This window comes from Globicephala melas, chromosome 1 (genome assembly GCF_963455315.2).
Source record: "Globicephala melas chromosome 1, mGloMel1.2, whole genome shotgun sequence".
NCBI lineage: Eukaryota > Metazoa > Chordata > Mammalia > Artiodactyla > Delphinidae > Globicephala > Globicephala melas.
This window is the reverse complement of record NC_083314.1, coordinates 121,254,842-121,268,075: the sequence shown is the minus strand read 5'-3', so window position 1 is coordinate 121,268,075 and position 13,234 is coordinate 121,254,842. Positions and strand designations below refer to the sequence as shown.

Below are 13,234 nucleotides of genomic sequence, written 5' to 3'. Positions count from 1 at the left end.
ATATGCTCAAGCTTACACAGCTATGAGGAGGGTGAGCCAACTTTAAATACAGACAATTGGGTTTCAAAAGCCCATTCTCTCAACCACGATGTAGGATATAGAAAAGGATCCATAGAATCTGAAAGAAGAGTTCCCCATCCCAGACAGGTGGAGCCTAATAAAGAGATGTTTGAAAAATGAATAAGACTGTGCTTTTGCAGACACTGGCTGTAGCTTTCCATCAGCTACTCAGAGGGAAGAACGGGGACATCAGTATCAGAACCCACCTGTGCATCCTTTGTGTATATATTTGCAGATGTTGGTGTAATGTAAAATACATGTTCATTATTATTCCATAATCTCTAATAATCTTTTAGCTGTCATCCTATTCTTCCTAGGTTATAAGATCCATGGAGGTGGGTTTTATATCTGTCTTTCATATAACTGTATCACCAATATATATATATATATATATATTTTGGCCGTGCTGCTCAACATGAAGAATCCTAGTTCCCCGATCAGGGATCGAACCTGTGCCCCTTGCAGTGGAAGCGTGAAGTCTTAACCACTGGACCACCAGGAAAGTCCCTGTATCACCAATATTTAACACAGAGATTTTAGTAGTCTCCCAATACATATTTTTTGCATGAAAAATGAAGGAATAAATAAAAATAATCCTGTGAGGTTTGTTATATATAGATATGTGGACCCGTAGAAGCTACATGATTATTAAAGTCAGGATGAATAATCATTCACATATTCTGGTGGTACAGATATTCAGCACCCTTTTCAGAATGTCTCTCTTATGTAATGGGCATTTGTTGGTTTTCCACTAAGCTTGCATTCTCCGTTCCTGCGTCACAGCTCCCCAGTTTCAAACTAGGGAATGACTCCTTCCCTGTGGTATGCAATCTTGGAGTACTGTCAGTCAAGGAGACCTGCTCTCCTCTAGCCATGTGGCAAGCCAAGGTGGACCCATCCAGCTCCCCCTCCGGACCGACACTGCAGAGTGGAGCCGCACAGGCATAGACAGCCAGTTGGAACAGATCCACCCCAGCTGCAATACCCATAAGATTGTCCTTTGGTTCCTGAACTTGGATCCCTGGAAGTTTCTGATTTCTTCCTGTTCTGAACTGTTTTATCAGCTGTTTTTTTCAGTGCTGTGAATACCCTGCATCCTTCCCAAACAAAACAAAAGAAAACAAAAATGTTTTTGATTAAGTTAGCCAACTTGGTTTTGCTTTCTTTAAACCAAAGTATTCAACCAGTGCATCTAAGGAGAATTTCCCTATTTGCCTGTGCTCAGCATCTCAGGACCATCATACCCTCTAGGGCTGGCTGCATCATTTGTGAGCCCCATGCAAAGTGAAATTGTTGGGCTCCTTATACAAAACAGGGGAAAGTGTCGTTAAAGCTACTAAAATATAAGCTTTTCCTTTCTTCTGTGGTCTCTCAACTCATCATGGAGTTTCTTTTCTATTTAATGTTCTAAGTAAAAAAGAAATTAAAATTTGAAATTATTATGATGAATTTTACTGTTTATATTTATATTGTGCAATGTCTGTTTTAAATACAAATATCAGAGCATTTAACTGATAGATAAAATCACCAACACTACACAATTCATATTTTGTAGCTCATACATATGGGTTTTATTCTTTCCAGAATAGTGGGAACTCTACACAAAATTAATCCAACTGTGTTTATGTCACTTCTTGGTACACATACACTTCACCTTTGACTTACTGATGAGTGAGGAAGTACCCAAAGAAATAAGAATTACAGGAACCTTCTCTTTAGTCATCATTTTCAACATATGTTCCAAAGAAGCAACACAAGTGAGAAAGGATCTGATCATCTTTCTTGGTTATACACGTTTCTTAGAAATCACTGCCTTCTTCCCACATGCAGAGGAAGTTCTGGTTAGAATAGAAAGCATGGCCACTTGGGGCTGTCGGCACTGAGTTATAGACACACCACAGTTACCTTATACTACCTTTAAGTCTCAGTGAGTTCCCACCTTGTGAATCCACCAGAATTCTGTGCCCCTGGGGCACTGGAAAGGCTATATGCAAATGGGGTGACAAAGAATAAGAGTGAGCATGCATGTTGCCTGTACCTCCTCTGCTCATACACCTACTCCATTATCCCATTGTACTTTATGTATAAAATATAAGGTAAAAAATAAAATTATTAAGAATTTCAGGACAGTGACAAAGACACACCACTTCTGGGCATAAGCCCCTGTGTGACAGGTCAGACTATGAAACTGGCCCTGATACCATAAGAACTTGTATTTGGAGCAAGAGCCATCAAACAGCCTACCCTCCCAACAGCTTCAGCCCTGAAGTCTGCTTAGCCTGTGAACTCCTCATTATAAGGAGGTGTCCCTGTATAATGCTCACCCCAGTGTCCTTTCTATAGGATTCAGGAAGAATAAGAGGAGGCGGAGTTTCAACTAAGAATTTTATACCTTTCCTATTGAGGTACATTTCAAAGAAGCCTCTATAACTCTACTTAACACAAGGGCAGGGAGAAAAATCTCTGAATATTCTACTGTTTCCTACAGCTGGAAATGAAGGGAGATTTTTACACAGCAGGAGAGTATCCAGTAGTGACCCGCTACTAGAAAAGATGCAAACATTGCTAGAAACATCCTCAGAGAGAAGCCTGGAGAGTGGCCTTCCTTGTTCCCAAAGCCTCAGCTCTGCCCTCCTATTGTGTCACTTCCAATCTGATAGCACTAGAGCCTTGAAATTATAACAATTTTGAATTAGAAAGCACCTTTGAACTCATCAGACCTAACTCACTTTACATATGAGATTAGATGACTTTCTGAGGTCACAGCATTAGTGAGTAGCAGCATCAGCCAAGGACCTTAATTTTAGCTTTTAAGGCATTCTTTCTCTTAAAGATAAAAATAAAGGATATACTGTATGATTCTTGTTACACAATGTTCTTTTTTTTTTTTTCGGTACGCGGGCCTCTCACTGTTGTGGCCTCTCCCGTTGCAGAGCACAGGCTCCGGACGCGCAGGCTCAGCGGCCATGGCTCACGGGCCCAGCCGCTCCGCGGCATGTGGGATCCTCCCGGACCGGGGCACGAACCCGTGTCCCCTGCATCGGCAGGCGGACTCGCAACCACTGCGCCACCAGGGAAGCCCCACAATGTTCTTTAAATAAGAAAATTTTAGAAAGGGAGAGCAGATTAGCGATTACTGGGGGCTAGAGAAGAAAGAGAGTGGAGGAAGAGGGTGTGGCTGAAACAAGAAAGTGTGGCGTCTTTGTGGGCTCTCTGTCTTGACTGTATCAATATCAGTATCCTGGTTATGACATTGTGCCACAGATTTAAAAGTTGCTCTTTGGGAGAAACTGGGTAAAAGATACACAGGGTCTCTCTGTATTAGTTTTTATAACTGCATGTGTCTGCAATCATTTCAAAACAAAAATTTTAATTAAAAAAAAATGAATAAAGGACACATTGGAAGTTTAACTTCCATAATTCAAGATAAATAGTAAAGGAGACAAATACTAAGTTGATAATCATTGAAATACTGAAATGAACCCTATTCTCTTACGTGAGTGACAAGAGGTTGTACCCAGGCCTTCATATTGTATGCTATTCCTGACTTTTCAGAATTATTATTTCATTATTGGCAGGCCTTACTTTTCAAAGTTTTTCCTGTTGTAGGCTATTTGACAGCACCCTTTGAAAAAGCAAGAAGTCCCAGCCCCAGAATACACACAATGGAGGTGACATTGCTGATAACTGAGAATGTTTATGTTGTTTAGAATCCAAAGAGATTGCAAACATCATGCAGCACCTCTGGACACTGTTGTTTCATCTCTTCACGATATCTCAATGCAGGAGAAGAGAAGTCTTTAAAAGACTGTCCATTGAATACAAAATCACCTAGCAAAGATTATTAAGGCCCTTGAGGGCTGTTAGAGCCCATCCCAAGAGAGCGGAGAAGTACCAGAGTGTTCCAAATTTGTCAGCCTCATCTAAGACGATAGGCATCGCTAAATGATGGTGTCATTTCCTTACGTAAACACTGGTCTCAACTCAGCCTTCTGTACTAACTACCATCAGAGAAGAAGTATTCATTCCTTGGTCAGATACAACCTCCCTAACAGGTGTTTTGGAATGTAACTTTAAGGAAAGAGGGAAAGAGAAAAAGGATAAAGGCATTAAAATTCACAATAAGAATAATAAATTGGCCTTAAAGGTAGTTCTATAAAGGGAAGCTCTTTGTTCTACAGAATTCCCAGTGGGTCAATGTTGATTACATTTGGAGGTAAAGTTAAAACGTGATCACTAAGAACCAGAATATATTCAAGGGTGGATGTGAACTGCCTTTTCGCAGATATGACTGCTTTGTAAGCAATCATGAAACGGAAGTCATGTATATTATTAGAATCGTTAGGAGTGTGACTACGTAAACAAAACATAGTGAACCACTTTGGGCATTTTTCCTGATTTTTGACTTTATTCCAGCATTTGGAACAAAGTAAAGGTAGTTTGGCAAATGTGGACTTCCAGTTCTCTTAAGAAAATAATTGTTTTTTTCCAAAAAGAAAAAAAATTGTTTTATTTATCCATTCATTCTTTAAAAAAAAAAAAAAGAACTATTCTATGAAAGCACTGTACTAGCTAGGTAGTGGGGATGGCATCTGTGAAGAATAATTATAGCAGCAAAAGTTCGTCTAGTTTATATAGGCACCAGTCATATTATAACAAATATTAAATCGTATAGTTTTTCTAATAGCCCTGTGAGGTAGGTATTACTTGCTATATGGCTCAGGAAACTGGGCTTTCCCAAGGTTACAAAGCTAACGCAAGTGAAGCTGGGATGTGGACACAGTAATCCTAGCTCCAGAGCTAAATTCTTAACCCCTACACTATGCCTTACACAGAGACTGATTGATATGCCCCAACCCCATGGTTTCAGTTTACTGGGAAAGACAGACATTAAACAAATAACTTTAAAGAATATTAAGAACTGGAAAGGCAGGATCTGTCTCTCTCCCTGAGTGTTCTAACCACTCCTCTTTGCTTTTGTGTTTCTTCTCTACCAAGCACGGAGCAGTCACTTGCCTTGTACTGGACCCTGGCTATCTTCAGCATGATGCATATGAAAACTTGTAAATTCTCCGGAAGAAAAATCACCCCTGGTCCACGATAAAGAGCAAGGCTATAAAATGTGCTGGCAATCAGGTGTCAGTTTCCTAGCTGCTTTTTGTGGGCATTTAAAAAAATGCTTGCTATTGGTATTTTATATTTCTTGCTGCTGATGTGTCCACTGAAAATAATTGTATTAATGTGAGCATTCAAAAGGACAACGTGAAAGGAAAATTAAATAATTTTTTCGTATTACAAAACCTTCATGTGGGAACTGATGGCAAGAGCTCAATCTTCTTTGCTCGCGGGTCCCACAAGCCTAATTAACACCGGCTTGCAATCAAGGTTACTATTCTAGTGGCTACTTCCTCCACGGGCCTGACACCACAGCACCTCTGACACTACTTCTTGTTTTCAAGTTCTCACAATAGATCTTTTCTAAAATGTCTCTTTTTCCCTTATGAGAATGAAACTAGTGGTATTAGCTATCTCCCCCACTGCTTTTCTTTCCAGATTCCTTTTTGGTATTTTATTCCTAGGGTTCTCTCTGGAATGAAAGCACTTTTTCTATTTTGCACAGGCTTTTTTTCACAGTGGAAAAATTGGAGTTTGGTACTAAGTAAAGTGGAGGCCCTCTGACAGTAAAATGATTAGAAAGCACTTTGTTCAGAATTCTAATCCCCTGCCCCACTGTGAGCACAGGATTACTCCCCAGAACGTGGATCGAGGGGTCCTGCAGGGAAGTGGAAGGACACAGTCTTCAGAGCCAGCTGGATTTAATTTAAAATTCCAAATCCATCACTTTCTAACTGTGTGACCTTGGGCAAGTTATCTGAACCACCCAAGCCTCAGTTTCCTCATCTGTAAAACAGAGATAATAACATCTACTTTGCAGAGTTGTTTTCAAGATTCGATAAGAACAGAACAGTGCCTACAGCAAAGCACATCTTTTTCTTTCTTTCTTGTGGGGAGAGGGATTAAGGTCAGGGTGTAGGAGCATTGGATAGAGAGTTAAAGGAGGACAGAAGAGAACACTATCAAGAACTGGGTCTGAGAATTAGCGACCACAAGGAAAGCACGCCCCCAGGGGGATCACTCTGTTAGAACTTCTTTGGGGGGTCCACCATGAAAGCCACATGTGAGGTCCCCGGTCAGACAGACCTGGGTTAAAGTCAATCCTCACCACTTACTGGTTGTGTGATCTTTCCTTCTCCTGTAACTGGGGGAATTAATACTTGTTTCAAAAGATTATTATGAAGATTAAGGTGGATATTATTTGAAAAGTGCTTAGGCCAGTGCCTGGCACATTGGAAGCTGTCAATAAATGATAGCTGTTTTTAATTATCTTGGTAGCTATTAGTTGTCAGTTTTACTTTAAGCAACTTTCTAAATCTTTCCAGGCCTTAATTTTCCCATCTGTAAAATAGGTGTAGTAGGAGGTACCTCATATGGCTATTGTTAGAATTGAGACAAACTATTTAAAAACAGATGGCAAGGGACTTCCCTGGTGGTGCCGTGGTTAAGAATCCGGCTGCCAATGCAGGGGACATGGGTTCAAGCCCTGTTCGGGGAAGGTCCCACATGCCGTGGAGCAACGAAGCCCATGCACCACAACTACTGAGCCTGCGCTCTAGAGCCCGTGAGCCGCAACTACCGAGCCCGTGCACCTAGACCCCGTGCTCTGCAACAAGAGAAGCCACCGCAATGAGAAGCCCGCATACTGCAATGAAGAGTAGCCCCCACTTGCCGCAACTAGAGACAGACCCCGCGTGCAGCAATGAAGACCCAACACAACCAATAAATAAATAAATACATTAAAAAAAAAAACAGATGGCAACATACATGGCACCTGGTGAGTAATCAATACTTGTTTCCTCTCTTGCCTGCTCTGGTCATTATAATGCTTGTTAAAGATTACTCTCCATATACCTCCATGAATGAATATTCCATTAATTATACTAATTTCTCATAGCTTGTCTGTTAGTATTTCTCTCCAGCTCTTCAAAATCTTGTTTTTTTTTTCTGTAATTTCATAACTGCCCTTGGTGTGGGATCCTTGTTGATTATCTGGTAGGTGTGTCTGAAGTTTCCCAGGAAGACCCTCCTTCCAAAACATGTCTCTACTATGGATCTCACATTTCTACTATTAGCAATTTATTTCACCATGTTCTCCATAAAACAGAAATTCGTGTTAACACTTCAACTGGAGTCAATGAAAACTTTTTCCTTCTTGATAGGAAAACTAAATATCCTAGAAGGGAAGGGGTGACAAAGTAAATGAAGGATGTGGACACAGAAGGTAAAGCTCTCAGAAGAAAGGCAGAGGGGAGGGTCCTCAATGGACATGAACTTCATATTTTCACAGTGCTTTAAGGAATGGACTAGCTTCTATGCTTTCTAAATTCCTCCCCCACTCTCCCCTTTCTCTGTCTTCTTCTTTCCATCCGCCTCCCCTCTTTCCTTCCTTTTCTGATTCACATTTATTTTTGTCCACTCAAACAACAGTCCCTGCTTTCTCTTTTTCTCCTCAGAGTGTTTTAAACTGTTTCCCATTTCCTCTTTGTTGTTTCGCATACCATTTTTACTGCATTTGCAATCCGTATGCTGACACAGCATCATTCCCCTCCTTCCCTTTTCCCATTTATATCAAATACTGTGCAGGAAATTCATCCTGCTCAGTGTCAAATGCCAGATCCACTTTGGATATGCATTACTTTTTTCAAAGTAGGTTTTATACCCACTGTCTTTCCTGCAAACCTAACAACACACACACACACACGCACACGCACACACACACACTGCACACACTCTCTCACACACGTTCCCTATCCTTACCTGACCGGTGTATCCAGAAACTGTCTATTCTTTATACCCTTTAGAGATGCATGGAAATATTAGATGGTGAAGGCTGGACCAATTCAGAGTGAATTAGTACCCCAAATCTAGGAAGCCTGGAAACTTATCGGATCACATTTCTCCCTTTTTTTCCCCTGAAATGTATACCAGCTTTTGAATTTGTAAAAGTGAATGAATAATTTGGTGAGAAACAGATTTCTGAGAAGATTTGCCGAGTCTCCAGCTTCTCTTTAGGGCTGAATTTTCCTAAGAACATTCTTTCCTTCTGGCAGTTGGAGAAATTCAGGTCCAGGGAAATAGAATGGACTCACAACTGCAGGATTCACAGCTAGAGGAAACACATGTGCTATTAGAAATCTGAAGTGAGTCTGTAGTCAGCCATGTTTGAGTCCCATGTACACCTAATACAGAGATTAGTGTTTACTCTGGTGTAAACCTTCAGTGGATTAAAGATCTAACGTGATCTATGACCAAAACTGTTGGAGAAACCCACCTGTAGCAATGCCCACACATTCAGACTCCAAACAAGTAATTCTTTAGGGACACCAAGAGCAAGGTACTTTGAGATATAATAATTGTAGTCCTGTGTCTGTCTACACCCACTACGGTCTCTTTGAAGGAAGGTTGTGTGTGTTTTACTAATATTCTGGACCCCTGGTCCCCTAGCACAGTACACGCTCCATGTCCTCTGTAAAGACTTTCTGAGGCAAACTGAACTGAGTGGATGTTAACTAAGCCACGCTTAGTGTGCAAAGTGCAAGATGAAGAAATTAAAGTTTCAAGCTACAACAAAACACCTGTTATCACATTCCACGGATTCGTCCCAACCAGTTTCAACACAGATCTAGGCTCAATTTAAAGACAGAGACTGTGATCAGAGAAAGACTGCCTTTCTCCCAGGTTCTTGTCCTTTTTTTCCCTTTTGTAACAGTGCTATGCATGTTCCATTTATCTGGTTTGTTGCTTCACTGGATTGTGCATGCAATCAGTATCACCAGACTGTGAGTTGAGATGATCAATTTATGTGCAACCAGAGAGATCCTGGGAAGCAGTCATGTTGCTCTGAGACAGTTCTGTCCTGACAGGAGGCCATTAGCAATGAGCTGCATCACGCCCAGGAAGATTTGCTTTTCTAAGACCACAACACAGTCATTCATTAGAGCATCATTTTTCATAGAACCTTGGAGTGGGAATCAGGAATTCTGGTTTCCACTTCTGCCTCTTCACACACTTGGCTTTGGGACCATGGACAGGTCACTGAACCTCTCTAGACTCATCCAACTACACCTTGAATTTGTGTTTTTATATGCGTATTCTCATTTTTTCCCTTAATTCAGCTTTTTAAGTTAATGTTGCTACCCTTGTTCTACAGGCCCAACAGCAAACACTAGTTGAGCACTAAATCCTGTGCCCTGCACTGTTCTAGGTGTTAGAAATGATCAAATGTAAGGCACAGAGAAATTTAGTAGTGACACCACTACATAGAAATTTATTCTAATGATGGCAACTAGGTAATTTTAATTAACCCTCTATCTGAAGACAGCAAAAAGGAGAGATGAAATATAAAAAGCATTTCTTAAAAGCACATAAAAACTAACAAAACCCAAGAATGACAAGGCCATAGTCTAGGAGTTGCTGAGGATCCAGAGAAGGAAGTCTAGCATCCAAAGGTGCTTTGGCCTGAGTACACTTGACTATTTGGAAGAAATAGCTGCAAAACCAAGCTGTGTTTCTGGTAGCATTGAAAGGAGAGGAAAAATCGCTCCTCAGGACCTGCCCCATCTGGAGTCTGACAATCCCTCCACATTAAGGTGGGACTCCAAAGGGCTACAGTCTCAAGGGTGAACCAGAAATAAACTCTTGCTAGACTTACAGCCCAGGTTTATTGGCAGAGGCCAATAAAAATCCTCTTGCAGAAAACTGTCATTATCCTAGGCCTCCAATTTTTTGAAATATAATGTCAAGTACAGAAATATAACTAGACAGCAAGGAGACATAAGTCAACAAGAATATCTTCTCTACTCACAAGAAATTGACATGCTTGAAATATCAGACATAAACAATAAAATAATACATTTTGCTTGCCATGTTTAAAGAAATAAAAAGCATGCTATAAATTATCTACAAGTAATATGAAACTATAAGAAGTTACATGCCAGACCTGAAGAAGAACCAAGTACAACCTTTAAAACTCAAATTATAATAACAAATTAAAAACTGAGTTGTATTTAAACTACATTAAATCCAGGTGAAGAGAGAATTGGTGAACTGGAGGACAGGTCAGAAGACATTGTACAGAATGTAGCACAAAGAAACAAAATATAGAATATAGAAAAGGTAAAATACATAGAAAATACTGTGAGAATGTCTAACCCACGTTTAAACCAGATTTCCATAAAGAGAGGAGAGAGAGCATGAGATGGGAGCAATATTTGAAAAGACAATGGTAGATAATTTTCCAAAAATGGAGAATTAAACTCGAGGCTCATAACTCCAAACTGTATGCTCTTTCCTTGTGTTTGGAAGAGTCATGGATCTCTTCATCCCAGCCTTTTTTATAGTTTGATATTTACCCTTTTCCTTCATTTATTCTTATCATCTGTATTTGTTCTGGAAAAATTCTGTAATATTTCTGGTTCTTAGAAGAATGGTGATGATGCAGCTCCCCATATCTTATGGAGTAAAAGACTTAGTGAGTAACTCACAAGGAGCTCATTTACAATGTCAAGGAATCAGTGCTACATGACATGATTTTTAAAACAGTACTGTGGGGAATATAGAGCAGGAAGAAACTGACTCAGCCATGGGGAGTTTGAAAACCCTTCACCAAGGAGATGACACTTTAACTGGATCACAAAAAGTCTTGAGGGATGAATGGGAGTTTGTCATCTAATAATGTGGAACGGCCACTCGAGGCAGAAGGAAGAAAATGTGTACCTGTATCAAGACATTATCATTCACAGAAAGTCTGAGAGAGAAACAACTGATGTGGCTGGAAGATAGAGTATATGATAGGAGAGGAGGGAAGTTCTGCTGAACAATTAAGATGGCACTAAAATGGAATGAACACCCACTTAGCGAATTTGGTCTATAAGTGGCCTATAGGCCAGTATTTCTCAAACTGGAGTCCACAGACCCTTGGGGTGGAGGAAGTGAGGGCACACTCTTGAGAGGCAAATGTTCTCCCAGAAAAGCTTTCTTTTCCCCCCCCATTTAGATGAGAATCTGAACAAAACAGAAGCAAACAAACTAAAGCCCTAAAATGAATACAGATGTATTCTGAATCATTTTGATTACCACTGTATTTATTGTCCATGGTTACACTGTCAACTTGATCCAATATGGGAGTTGAACACTTAATTGATTCCATTTTGCAAATAAGTGATCATGCTGGCTATAAACAATCAAGAGTAGAAGGGTCCACGGTATATTAGAGACTACATGCCTTGTTTTAAAAAGTATTCAAATCTGATGTTAAAAGAAATAACTCTGTGCAGTTCAAACAAACATGGCACTTCCAGTTTGCAACCCTGACCTAAAGTGACAGTTTTTAACTTTTAATGTGTTAGTAAGTGTATTTGATTGTATGGGGTTATAGCAACACACCCTAATGGCAAAATGACAATTGTCCTACACTGAATTCATTGTATTTATGCTGAATTATTTTATCAGTTATTACAAAAAAAAGTTTCTTTCTCATTGACAAGTGAAATAAAACACACTTTCCTAGAATATGATATTTGTTTAAGTTAGACAATAAATCGAGACCAATGTGAGATCATGAAGACAACATTGCAAGAGGAATGATGGCCCCTTCAAGCATTTCTGGTTTATAACAAATGATCAGAGACATTTATTAAGTAAATACTTTGTTTATGCCAAATAAAGGCCAAATAACATCATGGGGCACTGTACAAAGGAGGTTTTGTTTTAGTTTGAATAGACTTTTTTCCAAATTTCAGACAAAATGGAAACAATGATAGAGAACTTGATTTATGGTTGAGTCATTTCATAATGGTCTGAATGAATCACTTCCAATATTTACTGACATTTTTTCACTAGCTCGGTGTTGCAGCCATGAACATTTCTTTAACAACTACAAGAACCAAAAAATGACTTCAGGTGTTATTTTCCGATTCACAAGTCCAGTAATAATTGGATTAGGTAATCATTTAATGCAAATTTGTGTGTCATAATAATAACTTATCTTCAAGTTACCAAGATAGCCTCATAGGATCAAGAGACAGCTCATTAAAATTGGCATTTGATGATTATTCCACAGAATAATCTAGGCAGAATTAGGATAAGTAGGTGGTCTGAATATCCTAAAATAGTAAACAAAACTGTGAGGTTACTTAATACCATTATGGACAACATTGTTAAATAAATGGTATTGCCCTCTTTAAAAAGAGTATTTTTAAATTTAAGATACAGATTAAAAATAGAACATAAAAATATAGAAAGATTTAGCTTTATCTTTTTACTATTAATCTTTCACATTAAATTAATATTGTTAATTAGAATTGTATAAGTTTTACAGTTTTGTTTATATTTAATTGTGTATTTATTTTTGGATTTAATTTGTACATCATCTATGAGATAAAGGAGTTGTTATATCTAGTCTTACATGTTTATAGATTTTGTTAATATTATGATAAATAATTTAAGTCAACACTGGGAGTCTGAAAGAATTTTTTTCCTTTAAAAAAAAGCCACCATTATAGGCCCTATGTGGCTACTGAACGATTTAAAAGAAGGAGTAAGTGATGAGATTTTCATTTTAAATTTACCCTCAGGTGTGTGAAGGTTAACATGAGAAGGAGCAAGACCCAAGGCAGGAGCTCCGTCCGGAAGCAGTGATGTACTTGAGCGGTAATGAGGATTTTAACAAAAGATGTTGCTTTAGGAGTAGAGAAACTGTGATAAGCCAGGTGGGTCTCTCAGTCGCTTATCTCCTGTTATGTACAATGGTTTGGGATGTATTTTACAAGGCCATATGGCAAGGGTTTAGCAATATGTTTTTTTAGGGAAAAGGATAATGTACAATCTGGATCCAAAAGTCAGGAAAAGGTGAGGGTCTCTAGATCTTAGCATTATTTCACAGAGTGCATGCTGGGGCCTAAGCTTGCTGGACATGCATTTTGGGTCTACATTCCAGTGGAGAGATGCCCCCCACTTAGCTATAGGTCTGTCTCTTTGTAGGACAAGCTTGAGAAAACAGCCTAGCCATTGCAGGAATACACAGGCTGCCTAGTACAAGACTATCTGAATTTGAGGT

At 39.3% G+C, this 13,234-nt stretch overlaps 1 protein-coding gene across 1 annotated transcript in view; it reads left to right on the top strand.

Moving 5' to 3' along the window:
* The window catches only part of ST6GALNAC3 (ST6 N-acetylgalactosaminide alpha-2,6-sialyltransferase 3), a 766,015-nt gene extending 753,128 nt beyond the window's left edge, over window positions 1-12,887 (top strand). The window contains exon 4 of the mRNA XM_060304140.2: window positions 12,753-12,887. Coding sequence (XP_060160123.1) covers window positions 12,753-12,816 — 64 coding nt within the window. The 3' untranslated portion in view covers window positions 12,817-12,887. The remainder of the gene's footprint in view (window positions 1-12,752) is intronic.
* Window positions 12,888-13,234: the final 347 nt, after the last annotated feature.